The sequence below is a fragment of the Triticum aestivum genome, chromosome 2D (genome assembly GCF_018294505.1).
Source record: "Triticum aestivum cultivar Chinese Spring chromosome 2D, IWGSC CS RefSeq v2.1, whole genome shotgun sequence".
NCBI classification, from domain to species: Eukaryota; Viridiplantae; Streptophyta; class Magnoliopsida; order Poales; family Poaceae; genus Triticum; species Triticum aestivum.
The window spans coordinates 108975846-108991182 of NC_057799.1; the positions used below are offsets into that span (position 1 = coordinate 108975846).

Below are 15337 nucleotides of genomic sequence, written 5' to 3' on the forward strand. Positions count from 1 at the left end.
AGAAAAAGACATTCAGAGAAACAGTAGGCATTTTAGTTTCCAGGGGGGATAGAGAGAGAGCCATACACAGCATCAACAAACATTCAGAAGGGTTTTTAATGGTATCGTACATCATCTCTGCTGCTAAGCATATAGAATGACTTTGACAAAATTTCTACTTTTTCTATCAAGAGGCGCAACGAGTTGCACGGCTGACAAAAATCTTCCGGTATACAAATTCACTTCCGAGTCTCTCTCATCAACCGCGAGAAAATAGTAGTAGAAACTACAAACTAACACTTACGGAACACATGATTAATCTCTAACCAGCGTCAGACATCTTAAAACCGCCTTTGCTCCCTCGGCTTCGACTCTGCGACGGTAACCCGGATCTGCCTGCCGTCGAGGTCCTACAGAACAAAATCATGCACTGAATTAGCATAGCTATTCAGAAAACAATGTGAAGGAACTGTACAATTCACATTAAACAATTCAAACTCGACACTGAACATAATACTATACAAGAACTTACCACGCCGTCGAGGTTCGAGATTGCATTGTTGACCTCATCAGCAGAGCCATAGGTAACGAAACCAAAGCCCCTCGACCTGCCGCTGTCACGGTCATAGATGACCTTGGCATCAAGCACCTTTCCTTGTTCGCTGAACAGGTTCTCGAGCGTTGAGTTGTCGACGCCCCAGGATAGGTTTCCGACGTAGAGCTTGTTGGCTGAATCAAAGCTGCCGCCGCCGCCGCCACCACCGCCCATGGTCCTCGGTGTTCTGGGTGCGAATTCATCTCTGGGTGGTGGTGGTCCGGAGTTAACCCTGAGGGGTCTTCCTTGGAACGTCTAATGTGAGAGATAAAAATCAATTAGTCAACAGTCTAATACTCCAACAACTGCACTACATATGCAGACTAAAACAAATAGTCCCAACAATCAGCAAAGTTCGCACTACAAGGCTTAATTATGCTGGAAATCAGATTTCATTTGTATCACTAAGCTGAACATATATGAGCATCATTTCTACATAACACTACATGAAAAACAAACACCCAACAATGTATAGAGAACTAACTTTTTCACAACAGCTTATAAAATTTATCCACAGATAGTCATTTAAACCCATTTAATGTACCAAGATAAGGTGGTTTAAAACAGATGAAGTCTTCTTACATAACCATTGAATTGCTCGACAGCGGCAGCAACTTCCTCAGCTGAACCCATTGTGACGAATCCAAATCCACGGCTCCGTCCGGTCATCCTATCGTATACAACCTGCAAGAAATGAGATACTATATCATTCTGAAAAAATAAACTATCCAAGGCTTAGCGTGCAGCTCTGCTACAATTGAGCATTGATTTGCTGTAGTAATTTACTGAAGCAATTCGAACTTAGTTCAAGCCGAGATCATTTTACAACATCTTATCTTATCCTGAAGAAAAACAACCTATACTAGTATAACAACTCCACGTCCATGCGCAGCTCTGCTACAATTGAGCATTGATTTGCTGTAGTAATTTACTGAACCAATTCGAAGTTAGTTCAAGCCAAGACCATTTTACAACATCTTATCTTATCCTGAAGAAAAACGACCTACACTAGTATAACAACTCCACGTCCATGCACAGCTCTGCTACAATTGAGCATTCATTTGTTGTAGTGATTTACGAGGCCCCTGAAGTACTGAACCAATTCGAACTTACTCTAGGCCGAAACAATTTACAGTATCTTATCTTATCCTTAAAGAAATAGTCTACACAGCAACAATTCCACATCCATCGGATAACCTGACACTACACTGAAACAAAATGTCCTGACCCTGAAGACTCTATCCCAACCATGCAATGCCGAGCAGAAGTTTACAATTATTTTTAGGAAATTAGAGTATTTAACTTAAGCCCATTACAACTTGTAGCAAGACGAGAGACTGTCAATTTATACCTCGACCATCTCGACGGAGCCGGCCTGCTCGAAGAGCCCGGCGAGCTGCGCGCTGTCGACGGTGAAGGGGAGGTTGCCGACGAAGACCTTGAGGTCCTCGGAGTACTCGGCCTCGGAGTCGCCCCCGCCCTCGCCCTCGCTCTGCTCCTCCTCGGCGTCCTCCGTCCCGAACTCGGACGACACGGCCACGGCCACGGGCAGCAGGAGCCGCCTCCGCGGCGCCAGCAGCGCCGACACGGCGCGCAGCGGGCCGCAGGCGAAGGAGGCGGAGGCGGCGGCGGGCCTGGCGGCGGAGGGGAGCGGGATGAAGTGGTGCGAGAGCGCGGTGGAGAAGAGGGTGGCCGCCATTGCAGAGGGGGATAAGACTCGCAGGGGATAAGGTTCTGCCGCTGGGGTTTGGGAGGGGTGAGTGTGGGAATGGACTGTGGAGGGGGTTTTATAGTGTACGGGGACGATGGATGGACGGCCAGCCGATGAGCCACACCAACGGCTGGATATTTCTCTGGGGAGATATTTTTCTTGGGTTGGGATGAGAGGGGGTGTGGCCCACTGGCAGTGTGAGAGGCCGGCCAAATGTTTAGCTGGAAACTAGCTGTGTTATTTTGTTGGAATTGGATGGGATAATGCAAACTTATCAAGATTTTTTTTTTAGACTTCATGATAATGCACTAGCAAGCATCGTTAGCACCGGTATTCTTGTTGAGAATGTTTCTTTTAGAGGCATTCTTGCTGAAAATAAAGCCCACTGCAACTGGAAGGTGAAGTGGTAAACAAAAGGGAAAAAAAAAAGAGGAACAGAGTAATAAATTACTCAAGGTAAACACAAAACTTTAGAGGCATTAGCTTGTTGAAAGTGGTAAAAACAAGCTGCTCGTACCAGCCGAAACAACAACGAGATGAGATACATAGCAGCAGCACAAATTTTTTAGGATCCCAGTCCCAGGCTGTCAGCCCAAAATACAGGGCAATAGCTTTGACATCATAAACAATCCATATAGGGATGCAAATTTGGAACCTAAAGGGTAACCTCCGACCCTACCTAGTTCAACTAAATGAGCTAAATTTTCAGAATTTACCCCATTTCTGAAAACTTAGTTCATTTGGTTGAACTAAGTAGGGTTGGAGGATACCCTATAGGTTCCAAATTTGCATCCCTAAATCCATTGAATGATACAAAGTTCCGAAAAGTCTCAGGTTCCAAATGCATACTAAAAGACATGACTAGCACACCTACAAGATTTTCTCTCGGCTAAACAATTCGCTCTTTTGCCAAAAGAAACAATCACCACAGCCATGTAAATTGTGCTCCTCCAAACATCAGCCCTGTCCTCCTTCCCTACAAAACCTCTACAGCTAAGGATATCTGTTGCGAATCTGAAAACATGTGTCTGCTCAAATGTCATTCGCTCGCCAAGCTCGCGGGGTCTTTCAAGCGCTCCCGCAATATCTCGCAGAGCTTGCTGCAAGCATCCATACAGAGCTCTACCGCCTGTTAATGAACATAGCAAGAAGTTAGTATAGTCGATGTTGCTTTGCCATCATCTCAGGTAATGCAGTAGATAACATACATTGGTGATTTTGCCATCAGTCCACTCCCCAGTCAGCGTAAGTTGTGTGATCTCCTTGCGGGCCGGCATGTAAGACACCATAAGGCCTCCGTCTTGCCATGCCTCCTCGTCTGAGGTTGGATCGATGATGACATTCTTCCCTAAACAGGACTGGCAGATCAAAGTTGAAACTGATCAGCTTCCAGTTTAAATATCTCTTGACATAAGTACATGTGTCATAAAGCAGACAGAATGTGAGGGCATACCACAGATACTGATGTAACAAGGTCATACATCATGATCCCAGCATCTGCCAATGCAAGACTAGCACAAGATATAATAATGGGAAGATCGCCTGAAATGAAAGAGACGGCAGTAAGGATGAAAGTAGTTGCTTCTCTTTATCAGAAAGTATGGTACTGCAGAAAGAAATGGTGGGGGATAAAGGCTTCGGTCAAATAAAATATGGAAAGAGATACAAAATGTATGTATCGGCAAATGTGATGAAATGCAGACTCAAAGTATTAACCCATTACGTATACCTAATCCCTCCGATCCGCTATACAATGTAAAATGGACATTGTATAGAGATTGCGTCAATTAATTCGGATCGGAGGGAATACCTAAATATGTTAACTTTTCCTCAAATTAGTAAATACTACAATAACACAGTACATTCATACTATGAACTTGTGAGTAATATAAATAACTTAGCTTTCTTATATTGCAAGACCAAGAACATAGTGTGTCAGTGTGACACTACGATGAGTGAGAATATGAACACAATTTATGAATAAGCACTAGAAAAATAATTTAGGAGCATTTCCTAGTTGAAAGATGCAATAGGTAACTAGTGTAATATACTGGAAACCAAAAGCAAAGTCATGAATAGTATCATACTGCCACCAGACTCAAGAACCAACGCAAAAACATCAACAGTTGTCTTCGGAAAAGTATGTAGCATTACTGCGCCTTCCAGGGCTTTGTGAAGCATTCCAGAGTACTCTTTGTTTTCCAACCCCTGAAATGAAGATGCATGCTATCAATCTTTACTTTCAAATATATGTGAGTGACTTGGAATATTCTCCAAATAAAATGATGAAAGCTCATTAAACAGCACACCTGTCCACGTATACCAGTAGCAAAAGTCGTATAGCTCACACTGCAATTGAGCCTACCAGTGTCACTGTACAGCATTGCTTTCTTGCTCTCCCTTGGGCCAAACCTGCAAAGATGGCAATCAAATAAACATGACTAACCAATCAATCAATAGGAAACAAAGGGCAGCCCGGTGCACATAGCTCCCGCTTGCGCAGGGTCCGATCACTTTGGGTCTATTGTACGAGTCCTGAAAAACTGCACAATTCAACAAGCTCGCTAACAGGATACACCGAATTCACTACAAAGCTAGGAAGCACATGCTGAAGCTGAAGGACTTCAAAGTTCAAGATATCTTTCTGAATTTGTGATTTGCCCAGTGAGAAAGGTTTAGCCATGTAGTCAAAACTCCAAAGTGATAAATGATAATAGCACAAGATTAGAAAATACTTAGTACTTACATGTGTTTGCACACTCAGAATGATAGGAAATACACTGTTTCAAGATGAACATGATGTTCTTGGTTGCTTAGCAAAAATATGCATTTTTGAGTTCAAACAAAGAACTTGTAAATATATATCAGTTGACCTTAACTTTGTAATATTTGATTCCACGAACACTCAGATGACTACTAAATTGTCAAATCTGGAATAACTTCGAAGGATGAATTTGGCACACTTCTAAATTTATGTTGTAATACATCATACATAAAATGAAAAAATATAAATGATGTTAAACTTACACTGACACAATGACCTTTGTCTTCCCAAATTCTGCGTAAGCAGACCCTGATGCAGCAGTAGTTGGCCCTGTTTGCATAACTGCAACATACAATTAAATCATAAATGACTCAGAACTGAAGATACACACAGTTTCGACTACATAGTTTATAGAACAACAAGCAATATGTTCTAGCCAAGGTTAAAAGAAGAGAAAGGGAGAGCCGTGAAGCACACTTTCAGATGATATATCAAAGAAATGTGTGCAAGCATGTTATATATCATGATAATACATAAAACAAATTTGTGTGCTGCCCTGAAGATTTTGTGAAGATTTACCACAAGCAAACTGGTTTAGCATATATCTACAAATCACCATGTTTTGAACATTTTATAACTAAAATCAAGCACGGAAAAAACTGGCACAAGGCTAAGCATAAATCCGTCGTGTTCAACACTTTGCAAGTCAGAAAAGCACAACATCAGTGTAAGGCAAGTGCAGGCTAGAAAAGCCAGCAGGACACATCTAGAATGCTGTAGACAATCATCATCTAGGGCAAACTGTCTTAAACCTTCACTATTCCCCAAGAGCAATAGCATTATATCATCATCTGCAGAAGCAGATAGCAGAGTACAGATTCTCCAAAGGAACACCTGAAAGTGTTGAATGGTAATTCTCCGAAGGAACAGCCTTTGGCTGAATACTAGAGAATCACCCCGAAAGCATGAAATCCAGGACTTCCATCATCTAAACAGCTGAAAGTGCAAGTGGCTCATAGCCATGGATCCAATTCAAATTTATAAAGTATCTGTCAAGCACCCTCAGGAAAAAATTACCATTCAGAACATCGATGCTAAAAAACTTTAGCCTGAATAAACCACTAGCCCAGGAGTGCACAAGGAACGCCAGGCAGCAAGCCATGTCAAGCAACATGTCTGTCAAGAGATACGGCAGCATACATGACACAGGACACGCAAAAAACGCTGTGGTCATACAGGCATTCCACAGTACAAATCATAAAAGACCGCAGAACCCAAAGAACTGGATATCAGCGTTGCATCAGACATGCGCTCACTGTTCAGGCATAACGTCGAACACCACAGGTGCTGTCCAAGCTAAGGGACAGGCGGCCAACAGAGATTGTTCAGCACGAAGCAGAGCATTATACAGAGGTATGCACACACGGAATAACATAGAGAGATGCAGGAGTGGGGTAGTTACATGCGGGGCGGCAGTCGTGCAAGGAGCGGCCGTCGGCGCGGGGCCAATCGGCGTCCTCGGCGAGGTGGCGCCGCAGCTCCTCCCTCCTCTCCCGGCGCTTGCTCCCAGCCTCCGCGGCCGGGGAGTACGTGTCCGCAGCTGCTGCCGCCGCCGACATGGCCGGAAAGTGTGTCTGCGGGTCTGCGTCGCCGGCCGCGCGCTCGAGCAGTGCTAAAACCCTAGGGCTTGTCTGTGCTGTTACGGCGAGGGTGGAGGGATGAGGTCGCTGCTTTTAGATTCGTATAAACTGAAAACATACAGCTCGGCTCCGGTTCGACCCAGTCGATTACCAGTGGAACCTGCGACCGGCCAGGGCACCCCCGGACCTCAGGCCTCGACCCAGTTTTTTCTTGTTTTTTTTTCTTTTAGAAAACTACCGATCTATTCATTAACGTATAAAAAAAGGAAGTGTTTTTTCCGGAAGCGAAGTTCCTGACGATTAGGTTTAGCGCGTCGCCGCCGCCGGCGACGGCCGCTGATCCTGTGGGCTGTGGCCTTCTCGTGAAGCTGGATTGATGTACTGACGAGGTACTACCTTCTTAGTTTTCTGTCCCTAGCAGAGGAAGCTAGGATTTGATGTCCTCGGGCGACTCCGTCGACCGTGAGTTCTCTTCGTTCATCTCCGTTGTAAAGAGGAGATCTGCTATCCTCCGGCGGCTACGCCGACCGAGAGTTTCTTCGTTGTCGAATACCGGGTATACGGTCTCCTCGTCGTAGGCGGGCCGGTCGTCATGAAAGTCTTGAGTTGGAATTGTCGCGGGCTTGGGAGCGCCGCGGCAGTTCGAACTCTACTGGATGTCCAGCGAGCATGCAACCCTGAGGTGATGTTTTTGTACACATCTTGAAAGTTATCCATCGGAGTGTTTGAGAAAGAGATTGCACATGGACCAAAAGTTTGTGTGCCCTGAAGATGGTAGAAAGGGAGGACTGATCTTGTTTTGGAAAAAGGAAATCAAAGTGCAGCATCTGAGCCTAGATCCGATGTATATAGACGTGATAGTGGAAGACTCAAATAGCTTGGTGTGGAGACTTACGGGCATGTATGGTGAATTTAGATGGGAAAACAAGTACAAAACCTGGGGTCGCATGCGCCATTTCCATCATGCTCACAATCTTCCCTAGTTGCTGATCGGGGACTCAGACGAAATTCAGTTTCTACAAAAAAAAAGAGGGTGGGAATCCACGCCCACAACAGTATATGCATGCATTTTAGAATGCTATTGATGATTGTGAGCTAAGGGATATGGGTTTTTTGGGTGATAAATTCACATGGCATCGAGGACGGATCCGAAAACGACTAGACAGGGGTTTGGTGAATAAAGCATGGGCGAACCTTTTTCCCATGGCAGCTTTGGAAAACTTGCAGTACAACAACTCGGATGATAGACCATTGTTGGTCAACACTGAACACTATATTGTGCCCGTTCATGGCGATGCAAGACCAATGAGATTTGAGTCGAGGTGGTTGCGAGAAGCAAAGTTCAATGATACTGTAATGGACGCTTGGCAGAAAGTAGGATCGGACCCTACAGCCAACTCGGTTTATGAGAAGTTAAATCGCATGCATGCGATGTTCTACGATTGGGACCAGAGGGTTTTGAAGAAACCTAAACAGCGCCTCCGTAAGGCGCAGCGTGATCTTGAGAGGGTGATAAGAGGCCCAATTATTGACGACAGTGAAGAAGCGCGCAAAGAGCTTTCAGAGCTGATTGAATACCTACTAAAACTTGAAGAAATTCATATGATGCAAATGTCACGTATTTCGTGGCTGAAAAATGGTGATAGAAATACGGGCTTCTTTCAAGCCTATGCTTCGGCAAGGAGAAAAAGAAATTTTATCAAAAAGTTGAAAGACTCGGATGGAAATTGGATGGAAGGTAGAACGGAACTAAACCCACATATTCAGAGTTACTTCTCCAACCTTTTTACATCGGAGGTACAATACACCGATCCATCTATTCTTGTTAAGGTCAATTCCAAAGTTACAGCTCAGATGAACAACATGTTATTAGCTCCTTATACTCCGGATGATGTTCGTAAAGCTGTTTTTAGCATCGGTGATCTTAAGGCACCAGGGCCTGATGGCCTCCATGCAGTCTTTTTCAAAAAATACTGGCATATATTAGGGGAGGAGATAACCCAAGAAGTTCTTATTGCAATTATTTCAAGGCAGATCCCAGCTGAATGGAATGATACAACGATTGTTTTGGTTCCTAAAGTTGACTCTCCAGAGATGGTAACTCAATTCAGACCTATTAGCCTTTGCAATGTTTTGTACAAGATTATATCAAAGATGCTTGCTGCTCGATTGAAAACAGTTTTTCCTGATATTATTTCTCCAACCCAAAGTGCCTTTGTTCCTGGGAGGCTCATTACTGATAACATTATCATCGCTTATGAATGTATTCATAAAATAAAAATAAAAGAGTGGGCCAATCAGGTCTATGTGCAGTCAAGTTGGATATGCATAAAGCATATGATCGAGTAGATGGGTGTTTCTGAGGAATATGATGTTGAAGTTGGGATTTCATGAAAGTTTTGTGGAAATGATGATGGCTTGTGTTGGATCTGTAAGATACAAAGTAACGTACAATTCACAAGAAACTGAGATATTCATACCTACTAGAGGAATTAGGCAGGGAGACCCCCTTTCTCCCTATCTATTTCTCCTTTGTGTAGAAGGTCTTTCTAGTCTATTGTAGTATGAAAAAGAAGCTGGTGGCATCGAGGGAATTAAAGTGTGCAGGAATGCACCGTCAGTCTCACACCTTTTATTTGCTGGCGATTCTTTGATTCTCATGAGCGCGGATGTTTTGAATGCAGCTTCCTTACAGCAAGTACTAGATAACTATTGCCAAAATTCTGGACAATTGGTAAGTTTGGCAAAGTCTACTGTTTTTTTCAGTCCTAATACCAATGCAGTTTCAAGATCTGAAGTTTGCCAACAATTACATATTGATACTGAGGCACTATCTGATAAGTACCTAGGCCTTCCGGCTATGGTAGCGAGCTGATCGTAGTGACTGTTTCAAGCACTTCATTGAAATGATTAAACAAAGAATCCAAGGATGGATGGGAAAACAATTATCAGTTGGAGGTAAAGAAATTCTTCTTAAAGCTGTGGCACAAGCTATTCCTGTTTTTGCTATGTTTGTCTTTTGTCTACCAAAAGGTATTTGCAAGGAAATCACAGATATTATTGCTAGTTTCTGGTGGGGAGATGATGAGGAAAATAAGAAAATGCATTGGTATTCTTGGTGGAAATTGTGTTACCCAAAGAGTGAAGGTGGTATGGGCTTCAGAGATCTATACTCGTTTAATTTGGCAATGCTAGCTAAGGAATGTTGGAGACTTATTACTTCACCTGAGTCACTTTGTGCACGAGTTCTTAAGGCAAAATACTTTCCAAATGGAGGCCTCTTACAAGCATCTCTAAAAAATGGGGCTTCGTTCACTTGGCAAAGCATCATGAAAGGTCTTGAAGTGTTTAAAAAAGGCTATATTTGGAGAGTGGGCAATGGGAATGAAATCAACATATGGTCGGATCCATGGATTCCTTCTAGTCCCAATAGAATGATCATCACGCCCAGAGGTCAAGCAGTTGTATCGGTGGTGAGTGACTTGATTGATCCTCACACAGGACTTTGGGACGAACAACTCATTAATATGATTTTTAATCCCGTCGATGCTCGAAGGATTCTGCAAATCCCCTTAAGTCTTCATGCCTTTGACGATTTCATCGCATGGCACCCCGATAAAAAAGGGATGTTCTCCATTCGAACAGCTTGTCGAATCCAATGGTTACATAAATTTGGGGCGCATGCAAATGACACCAGCCGATCGGGAGGTTTTGCTACTCCAGCGGTATGGAGTAATTATGGAAGCTGCAAATTCCTCGTAAAGTTTTCAATATTTTGCCCGCGTTTACTGCACGGAATTCTACCCCTAAAAGGTATACTCGCTAATAGACACGTTGGGGCAATTGGAGGGTGCCCAATTTGCCACCAGAGCTCTGAAGATATTCGCCATCTATTCTTCACGTGTATTCACTCAATAGGTATGTGGAGCCGACTTGGATTGACAGATTTTATCAACACCGCAACAAATGTTGATAGATCTGGGTCGGTTATTATGGAGTATATCTTGTCTATTGATCGGACGCCACTACCTCTAATGTCGACATTGGAGATTAAACATGTAGTAGTGGTGGGATGTTGGTATCTCTGGTGGACACGCCGCCTTATAACACATAATGAGAGTTGCCTGCAGGTGGTAAGATGGCCTTTGTCGGTCTTGGCAATTACAAGCAACTATCAACGAGCCATGGAGAAGATAGTTGTGACAGAAGAGGAAAGATGGTTGAAGCCAGACCCAAAGTTCATCAAACTTAATGTGGACGCGACCTTTTTTGCGGAGGAAGGAGTTGGAGCCACGGCAGCAATTATTAGAGATGAACGAGGTATTTTCCTTGCAGCTCAATGTAAGTTTATCCCATATGTAGCGGACACAATGACATCAGAGGCAATGGCGATGAGAGATGGACTGCACTTGGCAAATAGCCTAGGGTTCCAGCGAGTTGAAGCGGAATCCGACTCTCTAACGGTGATCAACTGTTGCTCCGGTCAGAGTACTTGGTGGGACGCAGCGGCAGCGATATTCACGGAATGTGTGGACATCTCTACCTTGATTGAGAAGGTCAACTTTAAGCATTGTTTTCGATCGGCAAATCAAGCGGCGCATGTGCTAGCTAATTTTAGTTATTGTAATAAACTTTCTTCTAGTTGGACAGACGAGCCTCCGGATTGTCTGGTGAGCAAGCTCGTAGATGATGTATCTTCATGTGTTAATCAATAAAGCTAACCATGATGGCCTTTCCTAAAAAAAAATAGTAAAAAAACACCAGAAAGATAGATCCGTAGACCACCTAACAACGAATACAAGTACTGGAGCGAGCCGAAGGCGCGCCGCCGTCTTCGCCCCTCCCTCATTGGAGCCGAGCAAACTTTATTATACTAGATAGGCGGGAAGTTGTCGAGCTAAGGCCCTATAAAAATAGCACACCAGAACAACAACCGCCGCCGATGAAGAAAAGCGTATATCAAAAGGATCCAGCCTATAGACACACGAACACAGACGAATGAAGACAAGATCCATGTGAACCCACCAAAGACAAACGCCGACCGAAATCCCGCAAGATCCGCCGGAGACAAATGTCCACAGCCCTCCGACTATGCTAGAAACTCCACCGGGACGAGGACTAGGTGGGGAGAATTTTATTCCATCTTCATAGAGTCGTTATCGTTTCGCCTCTTTGAGCAGGACACAAACCCCTAACAAAACTAAAAAAACATGAAAAACGGAGTTCTCCCATCGGCAAGCACCGGGATCCACCTTGCCTTCATGGCCCTAAGATCACAGAACACTAGGTAGACCGGCTGCGGCACCCATGGGAGGCACGAGAAACTGTGAAAACTTTAGACTGGGATTACCCGCAAAAAAACAGACTTTTACGTTTAACAAATTTCATATACATTTTTTAATACACGTTTAATAATTTTCACGGTTAACATATTTTCCCAAACAAGGATTGTCGACATGGAGTCGAACCAGGATTGTTCATTTCCGCTGACAGAAATGGCCGGTTGGGCGCGGCTCGTGCGTAGAAGTTGGACTTGCCCATAGCGGTCCACCCCGTCCATCCTTGTTTTGTGTATATTTGGAATATGCATATATATTTATATTTATAAGTAAGGAAAATATATACTATCACCTGGGAGTAATTACCTTCATGCCCCATGTCCTTTATAAATATATATACATTTGACATAAAATTTTGAAAAATGGTAGACATGTACAAAAAATGTTTCTAATATATACAAAAATGTACAAAGTATATAAAAAATAATTATTAAAAATGTTAATCATGCATTTATTTTTATTAAACATATATAAAAAATGTTTCTCATGTATACAAAAAATGTACAAGGTGTGTGTAAATGTACAATGTGTTTTAAAAAGGTAGACTTCCAAACATAAAATGAAAAATGCTAATAATATATTAAAAAAATGTTAAACATGCATAAAAATGGTTATAACGTATATGAAAAATGTACAACGTGTATGGAAAAAATAGACATTAAAACATAAATATGAAAAAATGTTCATCATGTATTCTAGAAATATTAAACAATGTTTCTGATGTATACAATAATGTAGAAGGTGTATAAAAAAGTGGATATAAAAACATATTTAAAAATGTTAATCATGTATTTAAAAATGTTAATTATGTGTATAAAAAATGTTCCTATTTGTATATAAAAATGTAGGATGTGTATAAGAAGGGAAAATTGGCATCAAACATATATTCGTAAAAAACATTAACCGTGAAAATTGTCGAACATGTGTTTAAAATGTAGTTGATGTATACGAAAAATGTGGACTTGTGTTGAAAAGAAACTCAAATAAAACTGAAACAGAAAAAAAAAGAAAAACTAAGAAAGAAAACATAAAAAACACAAGAAAAGGAGAAGGAAACAAAAGAGAACAAGAAAACCATGATAAAACCGAGACAAAAATAAAAGAAAATATATAACAAAGAAAAAGTAAAAAAAAGGAAGAAAACAGGTGAATAAATAAAAGGAAATGAAAATGAAAGAAAAAAGGGGGAAGCCTAAGACAAGCAGCAATCAGAACAAACGGAGGAACGCACGACTCAGTCAATAATCTCAGGGTTTGACTTGCCACATCAGCAAATACCAGCTAAACACTCTTAAGGTTCAGAATAGACCGAGATAAGAGAGTTCGGTTTTGCTAATTTGGGGAATTAGGTGTTCAGGGTTCGATTTAGCTTGTGTCTACAAGTTCAAGGTTTGTTTTCAACTCTTTTTGTATTGTGTGCACCAACATTCGCTTCTCGGCGTTCGTGGCCGAAGGTGATGTTTCCTATTGGGTTCTTCATGCTCACTCACGATCTCCTTGACTGACTATAGGCGCATGTTCACCATGACTTCACTCCTCAATATCACGGACTACAAATGCTCAGCTCACGCAACAATCGTGTTCTTTCATGGAGATCTTGCAATAAAACATGAAGCTTTATTACTGGCCCGACCCAGTTGTGTACATACAACAATAATTTGTTGGGATCCAAGTACTATGGACTAGTAACAAACAACAAAGACAGTGGTTAGCACCTTCTCTGACTTAGATAGGCTAGAATTCATGTTTCGGACGAAAGTGGTCATAGGATTGACTCAGACAAAGCGTTAGAAGTTGATCTCCGAATCTATAAGCATTGGTTTGCCATCTTTCCTTATCTAATCTCTTAGGCAATAAGAAAGTTGATCCCTGTGGCCATAATATTCATACTATTAAAGGCAAATATATATGTCGTCTCATCCATCCATCTCCACCCCAACTCATGACCTCCATACCCCCACCGATTTTTTCCTAGCTGGACTGCACCTCCCGTTTTGGTTTTCCTACCTTTTTTTCTCAAACCAAAAAAAGGAAAACGGCTAATATTTTTTTGCTTCCGCTGCAACGCACGGGCATTTTTGCTAGTGAGAACAAAAAAGAAAATATATATTTTTTTAGAATCAAGAAAATATATAGCTTTTTTAGCAAAGATTTTTTAGGGGAGCAAAGAAAAAATATAATTCGCTACAGTGCATTAGCTCACCTTGTGCTAAATGGGCCGCCCCTCCGAGTTCTCTCCTTGTGCGTGAGAACACTGAATTTTGATATTGGGCTCGAACTGCACCTCCTGTTTTCGTTTCCTACCTTTTTTCTCAAACCAAAAAAAGGAAAACGGCTGATATTTTTTTGCTTCCGCTGCAACGCACGGGCATTTTTGCTAGTGAGAATAAAAAGGAAAATATATAGTTTTTTTAGAATCAGGAAAATATATAGTTTTTTAGCAAAGTTTTTTTTAAGGGAGCAAAGAAAAAAAATATAATTCGCTAAAGTGCATTAGCCCACCTTGTGCTAAATGGGCCGGCCCTCCGAGCTCTCCTTGTGCGTGAGACACTGAATTTCGATATTGGGCTCGGCCTGCTCTTAGAAGTTAGAAATATATAGAGGCTGAAAGGGAAACTGCTAAAAAATTATGTAAAACTGTTACAAACAATAAATATTAATAAAAATTTAAAAGTAAGTTGGCCCATGCAGGTTTCGAACCTGCAACCTTCACGTTATTAGCACGACGCTCTAACCAGCTGACCTAATAGGCCTTTCTGATATAAAGGAAAAAATGAATATTATATAGGTTTGTTTTTAGAATCAGGAAAATATATACTCCTAGCTTTTTTAGCAAATATTTTTTTAGGGGAGCAAAGAAAAAAATATAGTTCGCTACAGTGCATTAGATCACCTTGTGCTAAATGGGCCGGCCTACGAGCTCTGGATTTCGATATTGGGCTCGGCCCGTTCTTAGAAATATGAAGAGGCTGAAAGGGAAACAGCCTAAAAAATATGGATAACTGTTACAAACAATAATATTAAGAAAAAAAAAGGCCCATGCAGGTTTGAGACCTTCGCGTTATTAGCACTACGCCCTAACCAGCTGAGCTAATAGGCCTTTATGATTTGAAGTCATTTAGAGCTTTTAAAAATGAGAACTGGCGTGATGGTGTTCATTTAGAATTAGCTGTTGGATTCCTTCGTGCTATTTAGATCCCTTGGGATGTGACAAATCGACTAGATATCAACTTTTGATCTGATCTCCCACTAGACTGGACCGATCCAAGATCTTTTGAATCAGTAGCCTTTGCAAGGGTTTGATTGTCT

At 42.0% G+C, this 15337-nt stretch overlaps 2 protein-coding genes and 1 non-coding gene across 3 annotated transcripts; all 3 read right to left on the reverse strand.

Annotated features, from left to right (window-relative positions):
• Positions 1-63: 63 nt before the first annotated feature.
• On the reverse strand, positions 64-2345 carry LOC123051986 (29 kDa ribonucleoprotein A, chloroplastic). Its single transcript, XM_044475000.1, has 4 exons — positions 1926-2345; positions 1157-1258; positions 512-829; positions 64-389 (listed from the first exon to the last, which is right to left on the reverse strand). The coding sequence occupies exons 1-4, from the start codon at positions 2271-2273 to the stop codon at positions 321-323; spliced, it is 837 nt and encodes a 278-aa protein (XP_044330935.1). The 5' UTR covers positions 2274-2345; the 3' UTR covers positions 64-320.
• Positions 2346-2742: 397 nt separating this feature from the next.
• Positions 2743-6810, reverse strand: LOC123051987 (exosome complex component RRP41-like). Its single transcript, XM_044475001.1, has 7 exons — positions 6512-6810; positions 5313-5391; positions 4595-4697; positions 4373-4493; positions 3739-3827; positions 3494-3643; positions 2743-3414 (listed from the first exon to the last, which is right to left on the reverse strand). Exons 1-7 carry the CDS (start codon positions 6666-6668, stop codon positions 3325-3327), a joined length of 789 nt encoding a protein of 262 aa, XP_044330936.1. The 5' UTR covers positions 6669-6810; the 3' UTR covers positions 2743-3324.
• A 7897-nt stretch (positions 6811-14707) lies between these two features.
• Positions 14708-14781, reverse strand: TRNAI-AAU (transfer RNA isoleucine (anticodon AAU)). Its single transcript has one exon. It is a non-coding gene; the product is annotated as a tRNA-Ile (tRNA).
• Positions 14782-15337: the final 556 nt, after the last annotated feature.